Source organism: Muntiacus reevesi, chromosome 3, assembly GCF_963930625.1.
Source record: "Muntiacus reevesi chromosome 3, mMunRee1.1, whole genome shotgun sequence".
Taxonomy (NCBI): Eukaryota; Metazoa; Chordata; class Mammalia; order Artiodactyla; family Cervidae; genus Muntiacus; species Muntiacus reevesi.
In genome coordinates this window covers 53,810,289-53,832,610 of record NC_089251.1, presented here as the reverse complement: position 1 = coordinate 53,832,610, position 22,322 = coordinate 53,810,289, and the positions used below count along the sequence as shown (strand labels likewise).

The following is a 22,322-nucleotide window of genomic DNA, read 5'->3' as shown; positions in this document are numbered from 1 at the left end:
TGCTGGGCCCAACTCCTTACAAATGGGAAGCTGCCTCTCACATGGGGGAGGGGGAGTAGGCTTAAGATGTGAGGGTTAAACCCACTGCTTTTACATCAGAGTTTAAATTACCAGCAGAAAGAAAGAACTCAAACACTTTATTCTAGGTTATAAAAGAAATAAAAGCCACACTTGCTACGTTTACGCCAGATCACAAGTAAACTTCTTTTGCTTATTTGTAAGTTATGCAGAATTTTCTCCCCATTAGGGAAAGACCTCTGGTCTGGTTCTCTTTCAGCACAGAGGTGGCATGTTTTCACTCATTTAGCTGGCAGAGTAAAGCCGATCCTTTGGCAATCCAGTAATCTTTGGACCTCTTGGAAGGTAAGAGGACGGTCACCACAAAGTTGGTTGAATGACCTAGTAAAGGATACAAGGAAGAAAGTGTTGTTAAAGAACAACCCCATAATATAAAAATCATGGTACCAGGAGTCAAGACATCTGGGTTCCAGACCTGTCTGTGCCTCTAAAGAGGCAACAATTCTCTGTGGAGTTCAGTTTTATGCTCCATAAAATGAAGATGTTAGAACAAATGATCCTTTAGGACCTATCCAGTTTAGACCTTGTATAACCTTAGAAAATTATGTTTCAATCTCCCTGCAGTCTGTCTCCGAGCATTGCATTAGGAGATTGAGGCCTGAGCTTTTAGTGAGACTCAGGGGATTTGGTTGGTCGGTTAGGCATCCATCCATTTGTCCGTCTGCTTGTCTGTCCATCGGCTTGTCTGTCCATCCATCATCCATTTGTCCATCTGCTTTTCCATTCATCCTTCCATCCATCCATCCATCCATTCATCTATCCTTCTGTTTGTCCATCCATCCATCCATCCATCTATCCATCCAGCCATCCATTTGTCCATCTGCTTGTCTGTCCATCCATCCATCCATCTATCCATCTACTTGTCCATATGCTTGTCTCCCTCCAGCCAGCCATCCATTTCTCCATTCACCCATCCATTTGTCCATCTGCTTGTCTCCATCCATCCATCTACACTTTGTTCCACCCAGGTAGGCACTGGGTTCCTGAGTCACAGGTAGTTTGTCCTCAGCTCTGAGACATCTGAAGTAAGAGATCAGTTTTGCAGTTTCTTCATCATGGGCCTGTGTGAGGGGACGAAGACCAGGATGAGAAGAAGAGAGCCTTGCCCTCAAGATGGGAGCTGCTATTTCTGGCATTCACAGCAAACTTCATCTGCCTGGAAGTTGGGAAAACTGGGGGTGTCCCCAGCAGATAATGCCTACATCTCCCCTCTCCTTATCTTTGTATGTCATTCCCTGCATGTGCCTTGGTGAGTGCTTGAGTAACATTTTTTTTTTTCATTTATTTTTATTAGTTTGAGGCTAATTACTTTACAATATTGTAGTGGGTTGAGTAACATTTTTATAGCAATATTACAGTAGATATATGTATAGTAACCATTTGTTTGATTTGAGATACAAATAAGGTCCGCATCTTGCAACAGTGATGTGTCTCTTGGATCTCTTTTGATTGGTAGTTTCCCTCTGTTTCTTTTGCCACTCCTTTGTAATATATTTGTTGGAACAACCAGGCTGTTTGTCCCATAAGGTTTCCTGGAGTCTGGCTTTTGCTGACAGTGTCCCTTTGGTGATTTTACACATGTTTCCCTATCCCTGTAAGAGTGGTTAGATCTAGAGGCGTTATCATATTGAGGGTTGAGGTTTTTTGGCAAGAATACTTCCTAAGTGGTGTGCACTGCCATCAGGAAACGCCTTGTGTCTGGTTGTCATTCTTTGAAAGGAGTGTCCAGAGAAGCTAATTATTACTTGTTATTTAGTCACCAAATTACGTCTGACTCCTCTGTGACCCCATGGACTGTAGCCTATCAGGCTCCGCTGTCCATGGACTTCTCCAGGCAAGAATACTGGAGTGGGTTGCCATTCCCTTCTCCAGGGGATCTTCTCTTCTCCTTCATTGGCATGTGGATTTTTTTTTTACCACTGAGCCACCAGGGAAGCTCAATTACTATTTAGAGCCATCATTTCATTTAGGTTAATCATTTTAAATTTTAATGGTGACTAAGTCCACCTGTGATTTAATTTTTATAGTGATATGAGATAAGGATCTTAGTTTGGCATAACCAGTTGTCCCAGGATCATTTATGGAATAATCTCCCTCTTCCTGACCAATTTTCTTTTCTTTTTTTAATTTTTTTAAAATTATTTTTATTAGTTGGAGGCTAATTACTTCGCAACATTGCAGTGAGCCTGACCAATTTTAAATGATGCTGCTATTTCATGTGAAGTTCCCCGTATACACAGTGTGTTTCTGTGCTGTCTGTCCAGTACCAAATTTGATCTGTTCATTGAGTCTTGTGCCAGTGCATTGTCATATTAATTACTACTTTTGCCTCTTCCTGCAAACCACAGACTTCCTGTTGGAATTTTAGCCAATAATAAATAAGAGGAAAAATGACTCTGTTAAAAAATGGACAAAAGATTGGAACAGACACTTCATCTGAGAAGATATAAATAAGCACCAGAAAAGATGGTTACTGTCACTAGTCATTAGGGAAATGAAAATTCGATACCACTATATTCTATTATCTATCTATCATCAAGCTATCTGTCATCTATCATCTAAAATTAAAAGGACAGATCATACTAAGTGGTGGTGAGGATCTGGAGGATCTAGAACCCCCATATACTGCTGGTGGGGATGTTAAGTGCTGTGGTCACTTTGGAAAACATTTTGGCTGTATCTTAAAATGTTAAACATATACCTACTGCCTGAGTCATCATTCCATTCCTAGATATTTATCCAAGATAAATAAAGCATATATCCCTACAAAAACTTGTAAATACCATATTAATTTTAAAAATACCTTTGAATAATGTGTGTTTTAGACTTGTCATGTGAGTCGTAGATCATGTGACATGAGTGGCTACCTTAGTTCTACTCTGTACCTTGCCCTGAGAGGACATCCTTTAACTGAGAAAAATAAATATCACCGGTATCTACACATCCTCCATTGAAATGAGAACAACTGTTTTAGTTCTTTTTGCCCTGCTCCCCCATATGATATTTCTGTCATTTGGAAATTTAGTTCCAAGTTATTATAAATTCATTTTTATCATCAAACTATTAAAGATTTAACTCTGTGTGTGAGTTTTAAATAGAGGATCAGTAGTGATTAATATAGAGACTTTGTATGTTCAAGACAATTGTTATTACAACTTTCCTTTCAGATGATAATCTGGTTGCATTTGCCATTCTAGTTTACCATTTGCCATTCTAGTTTACGGTCATTATCTTCAACACTTTGCAGAGGTGTCTCTATTATCTTTTTATGTGCACTGTGGATGATGAGACACGTCTTAAGTCAATCTGATTCTCATTTTCTGGAATTTTATTTCCAGCCTATTAATACATTTTATCTCTTTGAGAATTTTCTTTCTGATAATCATAAGTATCACTTTGATATATCTAGGTTTCTTTTAAAATTTGATTGTTTATTGGCTTGTTGTATATTTTAAAAAATGATCTCTTCTACGTTGTGAGCTCTCTTAACCTGAGGACTCAAGTGTTTCTTCGGTTCTGGGGAATTATCAACCACTTTTTCAAATATTATTGCTCTTCCGTTTTTCTCTCTTTTCTCTTTCCAGATTACCTACTAGATAAATGTTGGAAATTTTGACTCTTTCCACAGTGTTACGTTAAAAAAAAATTGCTTTGAGCTGTATTTTTAGGGATTTCCGCAGTGCATTCTCTTGGTTCACTCTTTAGCTATTTGCATTCAGTCTTTCATTTTATCTATTGATAATGGCTTTTTAAAGATCTGGTTCCTTTTTTTCAGGGCTGTATCTCAGTTTCAGGACTACTAAGATTTCCCCTTTTGTACCATGGCATTCGTTTATTTATTTTAAAACCTCTTTCTATGCTGAGTCACAATGTTTTAGTGTCTACTCAGTCCATCATTTTGAAATTAGGAGACGTTGCTCAATAAACTATTTTTAACTCATTACCTCCACCAGACTAATAGAAACAAGCATTGGTTTTATAATATTAATCTATACTCAGCATTAATATGAATAGAATTTACAGCACTGATAAATTTGTATGTTATAAGCGGCGTTATTTTAAGCCTGGCTAATTGACCCAAGACCACCATTTGTACATTACAAAAAAGCATTTGGATTTTGGTTGTAGTCTGCATTTAGTCATTATTTATATGCTGATATGAGAATGTCCTCACCTGTGGTTGAGAGGGTTCCTGCTCGAGCCCCTGTCTTATAAAGTGGGGAGTGGTAGAGTGTTGGGCTTGGCTCATAATTTTGTCGTGGTTCAAAATGCACCACAGGCAGCATTGGATTCATCTGTCCAGGCAGTGCATCTTCTATCACCATGTCCTTATTATCCCATCGAGAAGCATCCATGAACATCCCATGGACAAGAACGCCATCCTCAGGAGAGGGCAACTGAAAGATACGCAGACGTTCAGAGGTGAGAAGAGCAGGAGGGGTCACCATCTTGGGCCTCCTCCTATTCCCACATCCTCAGTCAGTTCGAAGAACTATTCTAGAGATTCTCTTATCCCTCACATCTTAGAGAGGAAAATGCCAAGGCTCCAAAAGGTGAAATAATTTGCTTTTCAGTTTTCACCAAATCTCATACTCCACGAGGAGTTCACACTCCACGTTCACACTCCTCGTTCACACTCCACGAGGCTGTCTGGTACATGGTACCCCAGGGAAATCCACTGATGGGCTTCAGTCTCTGATACCATGATGTTAGGATCTTCCCCTTCTCATGGGAAGTGGCCAAGAGGGCTGATTATCATCTGTTATTTTTAGCAAGGCCTTTCAAAGATCTGAGTGCTCTTCCAGAAGATAGATTATATAACTGTGACAATATTTGCAGAATGCTTATGGAAAAAATTTTAAAAGAAATTTTGTGAGAGAACAAGACAGAGACAGAGACCCTATTCCTCAATGTCCTGTGGTTAGATGTCATCACTAGTGTCTAGTTTCTGCCAGGCATGAGCTCTGTGTATCCTTCCTCAAGCACTGAGTGAATCTGGCCAGTCCTGGGGCCCTAGATCTTTTTACAATTGGAGCTTCACGCCTGCAGACAGAGGACTAAGCAGTGTAGTTTTAAGTGGTATGTTTTATAGTGAATCAAAGGATGATAGGCTCTTTTTGGTTGGACTTTACTTTCTAGCATCTTGTAGTTTGTCCCATGGGTACAGCGTGGTGCAGTGGGCCTTCCTGTTATTGGGGCTGCCACATACACTTGTGCAGGTTTGCTTGAGTAGAGGCTGAAACCATCTTGCCATGTACTTGTCAGGCTGTGTGTAGTAGTCATCTGCACACACCTCCAAGAGGGGTGCCTTTTCCTAAATGGCATCAAGGCCGCACTGGGCTGACAATGGCCCCGTTGTTGGTAGCAGAACTCAAGTTGTCTAACAATCTCTTGCTGTGTTTTCTGGGAGGACCAAGAGATGGGATGACCAAGAGATGGGATGACTATACAATATGCAGTCTCCACAGAAAGCAGATTCCCAGGCATCACTGTAGCTCATTGTACATGATCCATGTGGAGATGTGTGTGTACTGGTGCGGCTGGAGGGCAGAGAGACCAGTAGTTACTGTGAACTTCTGTCTGTCAGTTGGCCTATGTGGCAGATAGAGCATGCCAGGCACAGAGCAGGGCCAACATCCAGGATGGCCTGGATGAAGGCTTTTATGTGGGTATTGTCCTGCCCTTCTGCAGACTCATTATTCCTGACCTGGGCCTGTGACACTCTCCTGGCTGAGAAGGGTCTCAAAATAACAGCGAGTGCATTTCTAAATTGATTTCCTCCCTACTTTTACATGCTAATACTTTAAGATAAAAAAATTTTGAGGCTAAAACAAATGTTCTTAAAGACATAAACTCTTTCACTGTCATTTTAAGATACAGGCAATTAAGAGGCATGGGGAATTATAGTATTTTGTAGAATAATCCATGAATATGGGAACAATCTTACTTTTGTGCACTTTTGCTAATCAGAGCAAAGACTAGATAAAGCAGATCTGAGTGGGGTGGATACTGATTAAATTACCCAGGAGAAATTACTATTAATACTATGATATTTTAAGGAAACTCACTAAAAGTCACTTATCTCATCTACACTGACTGGCTAGCAAACACACATTCCAGATTGCTTAGCAAAAGCAATCTGGAACAGATCTTTGATGTCATAGCACACATAGAAAATGACATTTATAAGCCCCCCTGGGATGGACAGGTGCTCTGGAGGCTCCCCTGCCCCATTAATATCTCAGCACATTGGAGGCAGCCAGCTCAGATGAGCAGCAGTGAGTCTCAGCCCTGGCTGTATGCTGGAAGCACCCAGGGAGCTTTAACAAGTAGATGACTGATGTCATCGGGGTGATTCTGATGCAACTGGATGTGGTCTGGGCATCAGGATGTTTTTAAAGCTCCAAAGATGATTCTAACCTGCAATCCAGGTTGAGATATTCTAGAGTAGGGATTCTCAAACTTGAGGGGCTAAGAACCCCCTGGAGGACTTATTAAAGTATAGATTTCTGGATCCCAGTCCAGAGTTTCTGATTCTGTCTGGAATGGGTCCTTGGGACCCATAAATAAATTGTAATTTACTTTACTTTAAAAAAAAAAAATTAAGTATGTTGTGTTAGTTTCAGGCACAGCGATTCAGTTATACATACATACATATATATATATATATGTACATGTGTGTATCTACTTGTATATATGTATGTGTTTAGTTGCTCAGTCTTGTCCAACTCTGTGATCCTTTGGACAGTAGCCCGCCAGGCTCATGGAATTTTCCAGACAAGAATACTGGAGTGGGTTGCCATTTCCTCCTCCAGGAGATCTTCCTGACTCAGGGATCAAACCTGCATCTCCTGTGTCTCCTGCATTGCAGACGGATTTTTTACCCACTGAGCCATTGAGGAAGCCTCATGTACTTGTATATATATTCTTTTTCAGATTCTTTTCCCTTACAGATCATTACAAAACATTGAGTATAGTTCCCTGTGCCACACAGTAGGTCTTTGTTGCTTATCTGTTTTACATATAGCAGTGTATATGTCTTAATCCCAACCTCTTAATTTATCCCTTCTCCCCTCTCCCCACTTTTTCTTTCTCCCCACTTTTCTACATCTGTGGGTCTGTTTTCTGTTCTGCAGATAAGTTCATTTCCAATAAGTGCCCAGGTGATGCTGCTGGTCTGGGGATCACACTTCAAGAATCTCTATTCTAGAGGGAGTAAACCACGTAAGCAAAGAGCCTGAACTGCTTCCTTAGTGCATTACTACTGGTTATGTAATGTAGTGACAGTTACATGATATGTGAAGTTAGCCTATCAGCTCTGCTAGGAGACAGCTGAGAGAATGAGGCAGATAAGTTTAACTTCTGGTAATAGTTATATACTGTGAGTGGACTACATGGTGGTCACGTGACACCTGCAGTCTCATTGACAATGCACTGCAACTCTGAAGTTGGTGGCTCGAGCCCTATTTTGCAAATGTGAACACTGGCTGCAGACATTTTAATCATTGCTGTAGCGCACACAGCTGGGGAGAGGGAAGGCAGAATTTACCCAGGCCTGCCTGATGCCGAAACTCTGGTTTTCAACCTCTTGCTACATTGCCTCCTCTGGTGGCTCAGCGGTAACAAATTCGCCTGCCAATGTGGGAGACGTGGGCTCAGTCCCTGGGTTGGGAATATCCCCTGGAGGAGGGAATGGCAACCCACTCCAGTATTCTTGCCTGGAGAATCCCATGGACAGAGGAGCCTGGCAGGCTACAGTCCACAGGGCTGCACGAAGTCGGAGATGACTTAGTGATAGACAACAAATATTGCCTCCACATGAATGAGAAAGTTACTGTAAGTAACTAAAGAAATGAGCAGTATTGATGTAAAATATATTCTACAGATCAGACTAATTTAGGTGGTTGCCATCCAGTCTCTGATAATTGGAAGCTTGTCTTGAGAGTCTGACACAACTGGAGCGACTTATTATTATTTTTTTTTCTGAAGCGACTTAGTATGGATGCATGCACGCATGCTTGGAGGTGTAGACCTATCCTGTCCTCTCCGACTACTGTAAATGGAAAGTGGGAGGGGAGATTGCTCGAGATCCTGATGACAGTAGATAGAAGCTGCTGTGCTGTAACAATGGTCAGGGGGACAGTACCTCTGTGTCCATTGGCAGTTCTTGTCCAAATTGCACTGTCTTGGCAGCTTCTATGACTGTGGCTTGATCCCGATAGACAGGAACCATGTTGTATTTGAAGCTCAGCTCATCTATAGGCAAATTGTATTTGCGAGCATGATTTTGAAGAGTTCCTGTAAATACGAAAGCCAGAAAGCTGAGTTGCTATTATCCAAACACAGCTTCCACTTGCCTGGACCAGGATGCTCTAGCATTAAAGAGCTTCCTCTCCATCCAGAAGACCCAACCGTTAACATCTTACTCTGAATTACTGAGAGGGGTGGAGTCAAAGCATGTATGAATTTTGGGCCTGGTGGGAAAGAGAGGGCCAAGTCTAAAGTGTACTGCTCTGCCAATGGGGGAGACAAGCTGGCAAGGGTGTTTCAGAGCCCAATCTTCCCAACTTTAACATCTTGCTTAGCTTGTCCTGTATGGGCTGTTTCTGGGCTGTGTATGAGGGACTCGGGATGAGACAGATTAAGAGCTGGACTAATTAGCATCTAGGGCTTCCCTGGTGGCTCAGCAGTAAAGAATCCACCTGCCAATGCCGGAGATGCAGGAGATGCAAGAGATGTGAGTTCAATCTCTGGTCATGCAGATCTCCTGGAGAAGGAAATGGCAACCCACTCCAGTACTTCTTGCCTGGGAAATCCCATGAACAGAGGTGCCTGGAGGGCTATAGTCCATCGGTCATAAAAATTTCGACAGGACTTGCAGACTAAACAACAACAAAATTAGCATCTAGGAGCCCAGAGGCTTTAATGCCCTCTGGGGCTCTCTGACCAGAATCCCTGAGGACCACTGGAGGAGCACCAAAAGGACTTTTTTAGAGAGAAGGACGCTTCTCAGAGTTGGAACCAAAGATATTGGAGCATGGGTCCCTTGGGGACTTGGGGCAGCTGTGTGTGTTCTCAGGGAAGCAGCATTTAGACTTGTAAACTGAGAGCAGCGGGGATTAAGTTGTTGGGGGAACACCTGCTATTTCTGCCATCCTTTTCCTCTGCAAGCGAGGAAGAGCAGGGCCTTGTTGGGTGCCGTATAATCAATTCCCCTTGGTTTAGGCCATCAGCAGTCATGCCATTTTCCCAGTTCCCAGAAACCCAGCATGACTCATCACACACTTATTGATTTTTTCCTAGGGGGATTTTTCTAGGGAAAGCAGTGATACCTGTTAGAAATCCTTGAGGGAAGAAGAAACCGGAGATCCAGAAGGACTTGGGCTGTCCTCTTTTGAGCCACAGCTAAAGGAGAAACATTATACTATAATGTACTTTTTTTTGGCCTGAGATAGCAACTGTCATTTAAAGCAGAGTTATATTTCAGAGGGTCTCTTAGGAGGCAGAATCTAAACCAATCCCTGAGTTATCACTGGCCCCATTCTTACTGCCTGCCCTGTCCCCCTTCCTCACCTACCAGGCTGACCATAAACCCAGAACCTGGTTATTACGGAGGTTCTAGAAGAGGGAGATAACAGCAAGGTCACGCTTGGCCACTTGGACCCATGTCAGATTGGTTCTGTACCTCATGATGGGGATTCTATGAATAAGATCTAAAACCCAAGGATGGCCTGGAATTAAAATGAAAAGTGGGGATAAGGGCACAGGGCAAACTATACTATAATCAGTGCAAGATTTTAAAAGTGATGCTATTCCAGAAGTTTCTGTTTCTTTGGATTCAGATGATCCCTCAGTGGTTGTCAGTATTTCAGTTAGTGAGGGCTTCCTAAGGACCCCAGGGCCAACCATGTCATCAGATTGATCAGACCCCAAAGAAGTAAATTTTCATACGTCCACAAATGCAGTCCTCAGAATAAGGTCTTTGACCCAAGATCCTAGTGGTTTCAGGGATGGGTAGGCGGTATTGGACCATAGAGAGGGAACCTGGTTGTTGAGGAAACTGTTATACACCTTTTCCATTTCCTCAGACATCACCACCAGTCCAGCAATGGCTTTGTTGAGTGTATCTAGAGAGGTCTGAAAGAACAAGAAAGGATTGGTGTTATCAGGTGGGAATGACCCTCGTTCATGGTGGCAGGTGTTGCCTTGGGCTGAAGGGCCTGCTTGGTGGCTTGTGTCCTCTCTGCAGACCCTCTGCTGGGTCAGACCTTCCAATCTTCGTGCAGTTTTTACAACCTGTGACATAGAGGTATAAGACCTCAGAGTGGGCATGGCTTAGGCAGTTAGTAGCATGATACAGTGAAGTGGATGGAGAAGGGAAGGTGAAGAAACGTCTTCCAAGCACTTTGAGAAGTGCCACTGTCCAGCTCTCCTCCAGGCTGAAGGAAGAATGAGCCTTACAGTTAGTGATCTGAGAACCACGGCGGGATTTGGGGACATGGGAAGTACCTCCAACTCTGCCCAGAGGATGCCTGCAGCCCCAGCAGTTATAGCAGGAAGGGGAGATTCTTAGATGAGACCAATCTTTCAGTTGATACCAGAGAGCTTCCTTATACTGGAAATACTTCTTTAAAGATACACTCCTTATCATCCCCTCATCTCAACAAAAGACAGAGGCTGGCAGCAGTCCTGGGAGACGCTGGGCCAGCAGCAGCCATGGGAAGTACAAAGCAATATCTGCTATCAGGCTAAAGGTAAAAGCAGGGTGTATAGATTTGTATAGGGATTTCCCAGTGGCTCAGCAGTAAAGAATCTGCCAGCCAATGCAGGAGATGTGGGTTCAATCTCTGGTCTGCAAGATCCCTTGGAGAAGGAAATGGCAACCCACTCCAGTATTCTTGCCTGGGAAATCTCATGGACAGAGGAGCCTGGCAGGCCATAGTCCATGGCATCTCAAAAGAGTCAGACACGACTCAGCGACTAAACAATAACAACATAGATTTGTACATGGCTCTCGTGGGTTCCAGTTTTGTGAAAACTGCTGCCATATATGGGGGAAATATTACAGGAAGATATTAGAGGGCAAATTTATGTTGATGAAAGTGTCCAATTCTTTGCGAACCCATGGACTGTAGCCTGTCAGGCTCCTCTTGTCCATGGGATGCTCCAGGCTAGAATACTGGAGTGGATTGCCATGCCCTCCTCTAGGGGATTGTCCTGTTCTAGGGATCGAAACCTCATCTCTTACATCTCCTGCATTGGCAGGTGGGTTCTTTACTAGTAGTGCCGCTTAGGTAGCCCAAGTCCTAGGACCACATGCAAATAGTTCTAGAGACAAGGTGACATGTGAATAAGACAGGGCTAGTCATCCTTCTATTCCTTCATGGAGTTTTTCCCCTCTTCCCATCTCTTGTCACAAGAGGCAGTGCTGGAAAAGAGGAGTTTTAAGTAGATATGCCCTTAGGATCTGAGGAACCATATGCAGCAGAGCAGAGGAAAAGGGCCTTTAGCCAGGGCCAAAACACCACTCGACCTTAGACACCAAAAATGGAAGAAGGTAGCAGAAGACATATCTAAGATGCCTGGAGAACACTTGAGTCAGATTGCTGGAGGGACCAGGCTGCCAGTGCCGTCTAGATCAATGGAAAGTAGACAGAGGTCACATTGCCACCAGTTCTTCCAGAGGCAGTGGCTGACAAGAAGTCATGTTCAGTGAGAAGAATGCACTTCAGATCTTTCTCCCTTACATCTAGAAGCTTGCAGCCCTGAGCGACCTCATCTCTCCCAGGACCTGCCTGGTCTCATGGTCCCGTACCATCAGGAGGCCAGTGAGCTCACCAAGATGGCAGCCCAAAGCCCCGGATGCTCCCATCCCTTGGCCTTTCTTGTTGCTGCCACAGTGCAGCCTGGCTGTTTGCTGGGTGAAGTGAAGGTGAGGCTGCGACATAGTCAGGGCCAGGCAGGAGTGGGCAGGGGTCAGGATGAGGGAGCCTAGCACCCTGTGGTGGCCACTACCCTCCCTCTAATGGGAGTGCTGAGCTCTGACTCCTGATTGCCTTGCAGCTTGCTTCTCCCGGGGCTCCTCTTTCTTCTGCTTTTATTAGGTGAATTCTTCCATTAGTGGTGGACACTACTGTTTGACCAGGAGGGACTTTGTTCCTGAGAGCCACATTAGTTCACTTGCATGTTCAAATATTCATGGAAGATTTAGGCTGTGTCAGGCACTGGGGAGACAGAGATGAAAAGTGTTAGTCACTCAGTTGTGTTTGACTCTTTGTGACCCCATGGACTGTAGTTCATCAGGCTCTTCTGTCCATGGAATTCTCCAGTGAAGAATACTACTAGAGTGGGTAGCTATTCCCTTCTCCAGGGGATCATCCCAATCCAGGGATCAAACCTAAGTCTGTTGCATTGCAGGCAGATTATCTACCATCTTAGTCACCTGGGAAGCCCCCAAACAGATATGAATTATGTATTAATACCAATCCTTTTGTCTTCAAGTTCATTGTCTGCTGGGGGAGCCATACTCATGGAGGAATAATTACAAAGCACGGTGGTATGTTGTACACAAATACAGTGATGGACACAGACACCTCAGGTGATGGAGCCCTGAGAAGGGGGCCCTGTCATCTGGTGGTGGAGGGAAGGACAGGTGTTCCAGGAAGACTTTATGAGGAAGTGACATTTGGACTCATTCATCCTTAAGTGGGTGACCATGCATGAGGTGGAAGAGGTCAGAGATGAGCAACATCTATCTCTTCTTCTTCCTTTGAATAATCCGCTTGCCAAGCAGATGTGGGTTCAGTCCCAAGGTTGGGAAGATCCCCTGGAGGAGGAAATGGCAGCCCATTCCAGTATTCTTGCCTGGGAAATCCCATGGACAGAGGAGCCTGGCAGGCTACAGTCCACAGGGTTGCAAAAAAGTCGGACATGACTGAGTGACTAACAGCAACAACAATCACATTAGTTTTAGCTGGGCACAGAACAATCCAACACAGAGACTACATTTCCCAGGAACACTTGCTGCTGGAGTGCTGGATGTGATCAAGTTTTGGCTAAAGAGATATAAGAAAAAATGATGTATGCCACTTCTGTGTGACATTTTTATGAGGGAGCTGCTCTCCCTTGGCCCTCTTTCCCCTGTCTCAGTGACCGGCAAAAGGGAACACTTGGAACAGTCACCTTAGTACCAAAGGTGGAAGTGACCCGTTGAGGCTGGCAGAGCCAGCCATCCAGTGGGATTCCTGATTAAACTCACAAAGCAAGAGTAACTACCTGCCTTAGGCAGGGCTTCCTCTAGGCTCTTCGCAGAGAAAGAAGTGAATTCCAATCTTGTTTTGGCCACTGCATTTGGGAATCTTTATCACAACAGTTTAATCTATACCCTGATTCATTCAATGTAGAAGGTGATTGCTTACTTACTTGCTTACTTAACTTATATGCAAGAGTATATCATGTGAAATGCCAGACTGGATGAAGCACGAGCTAGAATCAAGATTGTAGCGAGAAATATCAATAACCTCTCAGATACGCAGATGACACCACCCTTATGGCAGAAGGTGAAGAGGAACTAAAGAGCCTCTTGATGAAGGTGAAAGAGGAGAGTGAAAAAACTGGCTTAAAACTTTATATTAAAAAAACTAAGATCATGGCATCCAGTCACATCACTTCATGGCAAATAGATGGGGCACAATGGAAACAGTAAGAGACTTTATTTTCTTGGGCTCCAAAATCACTGCAGATAATGACTTTAGCCATGAAATTAAGATGCTTGCTCCTTGGAAGAAAAGCTATGACAAACCTACACAGCACATTAAAAAGCAGAGACATCACTTTGCCGACAAAGATCCGTCTAGTCAAACCTATGGTTTTTCCAGTCATGTATGGGTGTGAGAGTTGGACCATAACAAAAGCTGAGTGTCAAAGAATTGATGCTTTTGAAGTGTGGTGTTGGAGAAGACTCTTGGGAGTCCTTGGATAGCAAGGAGATCAAATCAGTCAATCTTAAAGGAACTCAGTCCTGAATATTCATTGGAAGGACTAATGCTGAAGCTCCCATACTTTGACCACCTGATGTAAAGAACTGATTTATTGGGAAAGACCCTGATGCTGGTCAACATTGAAGGCAGGAGGAGAATGGGATGACAGAGGATGAGATGGTTGAATGGCATGACTGACTCAATGGACATAAGTTTGAGAGGGCTCCGGGAGTTGGTGATGGACAGGGAAGCCTGGTGTGCTGCAGTCCATGGGGTTGCAAAGAGTTGGACATGACTGAGTGACTGAACTGAAAAGGTGATAAGCTCTGACCTGACTAGTTGTCCTTCTGGTACTGCTGTTTACCTAGTAGACGCAAGGTGAAGATGTCACATGTTCAGCTGACCTAGTTTCCCCTCACCCCCATCCCACGAGCCTGGGTTTTGTCAGACAATCAGAAACATTTGGAGACTTGATTTCCTAATAGGGAATAGTTAGTCTTTAAAAGATCTACCCTAGTGCTTCCTTGGTGGGCCAGTGGTTAAGAAACTACCTACCAATGCAGAGGACATGGGTTCAATCCCTGGTCTGGGAAGATCCCACATGCCACAGGGAAACTAAACCTGTCAGCCACAACTACTGAGCTTGTGCTCTAGAGCCCTGGAGCTGAAACTACCGAGCCCATGTGCCACAGCTACTGAAGCCCATATGTCGAGCCCATGCTCTACGAAAGAAGCCGTTGTGATGAGAAGCCCATGCATTACAACTAGAGAAAGCCCATAAGCAGCAACAAAGACACAACACAGCCAAAAATAAAAATAAAGTTCATTCACATAAAAAAATAATCTACCGTGGCTGTCCTCTCCAGTCTTATCACTGAGCCTTAATCCTGTGCCAGCTGTTTGGTTCCCAGCTTGGCAGTAAAACTTCCCCTGTTACTGCTCAGTAGTCAGTCTCTGTTTCCCTTATTAAAGTCATGCACAGAGAAACCAGGAAGTCCTGTAGTCATCATTACAAAGTCAAGGGCCTTTGGAAAGTATTCCTGAGCATAAGGCAAAAGTTTAAATAGTTATTCTCAAATTTTAGTTGCAATGACATCGTCTGGGGGTATTCATTTAAAATTCACCTCTGCAGGAATTACTCAAGATTCCTCACTCGGTAGGCCTGGAGTGGAATCAGGGAATTTATACTTGGAACACACAGCATAGAGGATCCTAATGCAGGTGTTTTATGGCCCATACTTAGAGAAACTTGGTTTTCATAGTCTTCAGAAAGACTATGGTATTAAATGCTAACTAGACATTGGGCTTCCCAGGTGGTGCTAGTGGTAAAGAACCCTCCTGCATATGTAGGTTAGACATAAGAAACATAGGTTCTATCCCTGGGTCAGGAAGATTCCCTGGAGGAGGGCACAGCAACCTACTCCAGGGTTCTTGCATGGAGATTCTCATGGACAGAGGAGTCTGGTAGGTTAGAGTCCATAGGGTCCCACAGAGTAGGACAGGACTGAAGCAACTTAGCATGCAAGCAGACACTGGGAACACTGAATCTGAATCTCTCTTAATTGAGTGCTTAGGTCCCTGCTCAAATTCCTAAAGCGTCAATCAAATTCTAAGGGTGCAAGTTAGGATAATGAAGGGTTTGTAATGCCCTGTAGTCATAAGCCATTATTAGAGAAAGGGAACACAGACTAGTGAGAGGAGGGTGAATTAAGGTTTAGACAAGTTGGGCTTGAAGGGTTGTTAGCACATCCACATGGAAATGTTCAAGTGATGGGAATGGAAACTTCACATTGATATACATGCTCCACAACGCTTTGATCCCCAAGAGCAAGGATGGCAGTGAGCACTCATACGTGTATCAGCTTCAGCAGATTGTTAAACCGGTCCACTTCCTGTCCAAGAACAGTGGTCAAGGAGTTAAGGCGTCCTTGAGGATCCTTGACGAAAAGGCTCTCAGAAGCGTTTTCCATCTCCAGAATTTCTGAAATACACATGGCAGGTTCATCAGATGGATTATCATTGATTTCTCGCCTTATAACATTGCACTTATCTTAAGCTTTCTTAAAGCCAACTTCTCTTGTCCCTGGGCCCAGGATGAACAGGAGTCAGGCTGTGCACACTTCAGGGGCAAGTGCTACATGGTAGACAAGGGACATCCCTGAGACCAGAGGTGCCAGGGGTCTCAAGTTATCTCCTCTGCCTTGGTGTACACAGGGTATGTAAGCCTCACTCTTCCCTGCACACCCATGTTGCATCTAGTCACTTGGTCTTATCTGACTCTTTTTGTGACCCCATGAACTTTAGCCCACCCGGCTCCTCTGTCCATGGGATTTTCTGGGCAAGATTACTGGAGTGGGGTGCCATTTCCTTCTCCAGGGCATCTTCCTGACCCAAGGATTGAACACATGTCTCTGTGTCTCCTGCTTTGCAGGCAGATTCTTTACCGCTGAGCTGCTGGGGAAGCCCTCTATGTTGCATCTAGGCATCTAGGAGAGGAAGGGTTGGGGCAGGACACCCCCCCAAGAGAGGAGAGACTTGGCGTTTATCTTACTGTTGTTCAAAGGGGCTGACTGGATTCTGAAATGAGTTCATGGTTCAAACTGGATGAAAAATTGTGCTCTTCTCTTTTCCTATAATCCACCCAGTGGGGGTTCATATAAGCTCTGAACAAAGAAGGACCTGCATTCTCCTGACATATCTGAGCAAAGCATGAGAAGACAAGTGGTTCTGAGCTATGTTCATTAAGTTCCTTCTAACTACTCATTTTGGCTGCTGTAGAAAAATCACGCTGCAGTGTGGGTCAGTGCAAGCTCTTGGGTCCATAGGGCTGTGGTTACAGGCCCCTGCTCTTCTCCTTCTGTCTGTCCCCTTGGGCTATTCCGAACCTCAGTTCTCCGGTTGAGCCAAATGTACCCCTACCCCCTCAGTCTCAACAGATGGCATTGCTTATCATTTCACAGCAAAAGTACAAACTTAATGAAGCATGGAGAGAAAAACTTCCTAGGTGTCAATGGAACTCTATGAAACAAGAACCTTTACTCTCCGTTCATCTATTCATTCATCTACCCATCCATCCATCCATCTTCATCCCTTTTTCTACCCAGTTCTCCATCTCATGTTTATTAAAAAATGCTTTCTAAAATAACTCAGTTGCTTTGATATCTATAGAACTCTCTACTCAAGAGAAGATTCTTTTGAGGACCTGTTTAGGAGGAACATAACTGCCGTCTGAGGTCACATAGGTCTTTTTTTGGGGAGGGCCTTTAGAGTATTGGTGGAACTTCACTGGTGCCTCGAATGGTAAAGAATCTGCCTGAAATGCGGGAGACCTGGGTTTGATCCCTGGGTCGGGAAGATCCCCTGGAGAAGGGAATGGCTACCCATTCCAGCATTCTTGCCTGGAGAATTCCATGGACAGAGGTTACAGTCCATGGGGTCCCAAAAAGTTGGACACAACTGAGCGACTTTCACTTCAAGAGTATTGGTAAAGCTTAATGTGATTGCGTGCACGCGTGCTCAGTTGTGGCCAATTCTTTGTGACCCCACAGACCGTAGCCCACCAGGCTCCTCTGAAATTGAGTTTTTCACACAAGAATACTGGAGTGGATTGCCATTTCTTACTCCAGGGGATCGTTCCAACCTACTGATTGAACCCGAGTCTTCTGCACTGGCAGGTGGATTCTTGACCACTGCACCACCTGGGTGTGCTACTATATGTAATAAGAAATCTGCATTTTGGTCTTTGTCTCCATCTTCTGGCCAGAGTGCCTAAAATTCTTATAATTTTCTCATTGATAAGAGTGATAGGAGCATCTTTTATATAATTATTGGTTTTTGACCCCAATTCCTGAAATAGCTCTTGATGGATAAAGGTGAAAGGGGTATCTTTTATTATTGATAACAAGCCCTTTTCAACCACACCTGAGTTTATGTTAAGGAGGTGACTCTAGTACTAACCCTAAAGATGAGGGACTGGTTCTCAGGCAAACTAACCATGTGATTAGAGATTTGGACACTCTAGCTTTACTCTCTGACCTCCTGGGAGAGGGGAGGGGCTGGAGGTTGAGTTACTCATTAAAGGCCAATGATTTAACCAATCATGCCTATGTATGGAAGCTTCCATAAAAACCTAACTGAAGGAGTTTGGAGAGTTTCTGGGTTGGTGAACACATCCATGCGCCTGGAGGGTCATGCACCCTGACTCTGCAGGGACAAAATCTCCTGTCCTTGGGACTCTTCTGGACCTTGTCTTATGTATCTCTTTATCTTGTTGCATATCTTTATCCTTTATAATATCTTTTAAAATAATCTGGTAAATGTAATGAACTGTTTCCCTGAGTCTTGTGAGCCAGTCTAGAAAATTACTGAACCCCAGAAGGGGTTTGTGGGAATCCTTGATCTATGGCTGGCTGGTCAGAAATAAAGGTCACAGCCTGAGGACTTCCAGTTGACATTTAAAGAGTGGACAGTCTTATGGGACTGAGCCCTTAACCTGTGGGATTTGTGCCAACTCTGGATAGTTAACATCATAACTGAGTTGTAGGACATCCAGTTGGTGTCCAGAGAGTTGGAGAATTGCCTAATGTGGGGAGGCGGGTAACCCATACACTTGGTATCAGACTACTGTGAACAGAGACAGAAGCACAGTTTACTTTTATAGTCACTCATTTTTTTCTCTGCCTCATCTTTTTCCTATAATGACATTTCCAACCATGAAAAATAGATTAAGGCATCTAAATCTATAGTCACTCTAAGAAAAGTGTGAAAGTGGATCTCTGTGATCATTTAGGAAGTTTCCTTAACTCACCAGAAAATGAAGTGAAATAATAAATTATTCTTCTCTACTTCTCACTTCCCAGGTGGCCTTAGTGGTAAAGGGCCTGCCTGCCAATGCAGGAGACATAAGAGATGCAGGTTTGATCCCTGAGTCAGGAAGATCCCCTGGAGGAGGGTATGGCAACCCACTCCAGTGTTCTTGCCTGGAGAATCCCATGGACAGAGGAGCCTGGCAGGCTACAGTCCATAGGGTCGCAAAGAGACGGACATGACTGAAATGACTTAGCATATATGCACGCACTTCTCTTGTTGGAGAAAAAAAGTGAAATGGATTCTAGAGCAGGGCTGTCCAATAGAATATTTTATGATGATGGAAATGTTTTCCGTCTGCGTTGTCCAATATGGCAGCACTTAAAATGTGACTAGTGCAACTCAGGAAATGAATTTTAAAGTTTAAGTAGCCACATGTGGCTAGTGGCTACTGTCTTGGACAGTATAGATCTAGAGACATTAGGAAACTCAGAAAAAAGTCTGTTTAAAGTTATATTGGGCTAGAAGCCAACTTGCTCTTCATGCTTCTGGCTGTTGAGATGTCAAGGGGCTGTAGGCTTCTAATCTATAAATAGAGGCCTCTACATTGAAAGAGCTCTCTCTCTATAGAAAGAAAAACTTCTACATAATAAGCAGATTTGGACACCTGCCTATCACTCAGCTTTCTGAGTTTATTCCTAAAAGTCCCATTACCCACATAAGCCAACATTTATTTACTACCTGGAACTCTGGTCCGGACAGAAGCAACAAGTTCTTGGACAATTTCATCGTTGCTCTTTCCCTCTCCACCAGAAGAGGACCTTGGTTGAACGTCAAGTATAGTGTTGATCAAAGTGTTGGTCTCTTTGTACTATAATGGTGAGAATAGACAAAACAGTGAGGACCCAAATTCTCAAAAATATAATTTTGCAGCACATACAGTTTATTACAGAAATAATAGCTGTTGCCAAAACCAAGGACATTTTAATTTTTTATGTTGAAGACAGAGTTGGTAAAATGTGCTCATTGGAAATGCATAGTATTTCATCTATGGTGTTACAGTTAAATATTTCTGGTTGAACACTTTAATGTAACTGTCATTTAATCATATTTTTAAAAATGGTTAAAATGATAAATTTTACATGTTTTACCACAATAAAAAATGGTTAAACAATCTTTGGTTAATTCTTTAAAAGGCAGTTATGAAAGTGAGGAAGAAATAATGAGAATTCAGTTTTAGAACATACTTTTATTCAAATAATGTTATCTCAATTAGAAAAGTATTATAGAACATTATTAAAAATTTACAAAACACAGAAAAGTAAAAAGAAAAATTATTCATGATTTTGCTTTTAAGAAATATTTATAACTTTAGTTTACCTGCCCCACCCCTGAGTTAGCCATCTGACTACCAGGGAAGTCCCCACTGGCTCTTTCTAATGTGATTTATTTTTCCTTTGATTTTATGGTTAGAAATTCCTATTCCAAGATCAGTTAATATTGTTAATTTTTCTAGATTTTTCCTTTATTCAGAAACATAGTATCTTCTCATGTATATTTGTTGGAATCTCTTAGAGGTTTTCTTTATACTGGTCATAACACTCATCATTCACTTACCCAAGAAAAGAATTCAGAACCTAGAATTACAGATCTTGATTGTAAAAATTATATTTTACATGACAGATCTTTCAGATATTACTTTTGACATGTTCATTAGGTCCTAAACAACTGTGATGTTATTTACTTAATGCTAAAGTTAAATAGTTTGATTTCCTTGCTCAGTGCCAACCATTTAATAGTGACTTTTCCATTTTAGTTTGTGATTCCCAGGTGTTGCTAGTGGTAAAGAATCCACCTGCCAGTGCAGAAAATGCAAGAGATGTGGGTTCAATTCCTAGGTTGGGAAGATCCCCTGGAGGAGAAAATAGCAAATCATTCCAGTACTCTTGCCTGGAGAATTCCATGGACAGAAAAGCCTGGTCAGCTACAGTCCATGGGGCCACAAAGTGTCCGACATAAATAAGCACATACACTGTTTTAGTTCTTGACTTCCTGGTTAGTCAAAAGCCTTGAAACATTTAGAACAGCCAGGCCCAGTTTTCTTTACTGGTCTCTAGTATGCACCTTTGTAAGTGTAGTTTGCTGAGCTGAGGAAGGAATCATTCATATTTTTTGCATTAAGACTCTATTGATGATACAGAATTATCTAACCTAAAGCAAAAAGAAGGGATATGTTGGCATATATAGCTGGGAAGAAGAGAACTCAAGTCATGTGGGTTTCAGGCATGGATGGATCTAGCATTCTCTCTCCTGTTCATGTATGGTTGTTTCTCTCAGTCTTTCCTGTGGCAGATGAGCTTCTTCATGTGGTAGGGAGAAGGGGTCAGGGTATCAGGGTAAGAGCACAGAATGCTGCAGACATGTGGCATCTTAGTCAGTCATCCCAGAGGAAAGACAGCCCTCTCCCAGTCCAGCATCTATATATCTTGTCTCAGGAAAGGACTCTCATTCTCCTAGCATGGGCTATGGACCTGCTCCTTGGACCAGGTCCAGTAGCTGGGTGATGCTGTGATGCCTGGGTCACATGCCCACCTCTGTGAAGGCAAAGAGTGGTTGGAGGTTTTACCAGAATCTAATAGAATGAGGAAGTGGAAGCTGTCCCAAAGGAAAGAGGTAGGAATCAGGTGCATACTGTGCCAGAAAAATGAAGGAAGGGAGGCTTGAAAGAAAAATATACCTGGGGCCTCACCACATGCCTATTCTCTCATTCTCAGTCATTCAGAACTGATGGAGAACACAAAAAACTACATTCACAGGTATACATTGCCAAGAACGCTACTCTTCCCCAAAGTCTTGACTTCTCATTGAATGCAGCAAGTCTATCATTTCCACACTGTTCTCTCACCTCCACATCCACCCACTCTAGGGCAAACAGTCAGATAACTGAATATTAACACTAGGTTTGGCCACCTCTTTTTCCTCCTGAAAGTAGAATCAGGAAAAATAAGATATTCCAACTCTTCACTGAATGTGCCGTGCGTAGTTGCTCAGTTGTGCCCAACTCCTTGCGACCCCATGGACTCTAGCCCAGGCTCCTCTGTCCATGGGGATTCTCCAGGCAAGAATACTGCCGTGGGCTGCCATGCTCTCCTCCAGGGGATCTTCCCAACCCAGGAGTCGAATCCAAGTCTCCCGCCTTGCAGACAGATTCTTTTACCATTTGAGCCACCAGGGAAGCCCTTCACTGAACAGCAAACCAATTTTTAGGGCAGAGAGCATGACATAGGTTTTGGATCACTGAGAAGTCCCACAGTTGTTTTGTACATGTTCCTTGATAATCTAGGCTGATTTTACCCTCTAATTTGTCTCTTATTGTAGAGACAAAATTTAAATTGCAAAGAAAGGTGATTCCCTTCAGCTTCATGAGGCCAATCTGGTCTCCAACATTTAGAGTATTCC

The 22,322-nt window shown here is 43.3% G+C and overlaps 1 protein-coding gene across 1 annotated transcript in view; it reads right to left on the bottom strand.

The window, feature by feature from the left end:
• Window positions 1-295: 295 nt before the first annotated feature.
• The window catches only part of DNAH6 (dynein axonemal heavy chain 6), a 266,242-nt gene continuing 244,215 nt past the window's right edge, over window positions 296-22,322 (bottom strand). Inside the window, exons 71-77 of the mRNA XM_065927280.1 lie at window positions 19,605-19,734; window positions 15,911-16,038; window positions 10,030-10,215; window positions 9,411-9,483; window positions 8,225-8,376; window positions 4,253-4,475; window positions 296-399 (exon numbers count right to left, since the gene is read on the bottom strand). Coding sequence (XP_065783352.1) covers window positions 296-399; window positions 4,253-4,475; window positions 8,225-8,376; window positions 9,411-9,483; window positions 10,030-10,215; window positions 15,911-16,038; window positions 19,605-19,734 — 996 coding nt within the window. The remainder of the gene's footprint in view (window positions 400-4,252; window positions 4,476-8,224; window positions 8,377-9,410; window positions 9,484-10,029; window positions 10,216-15,910; window positions 16,039-19,604; window positions 19,735-22,322) is intronic.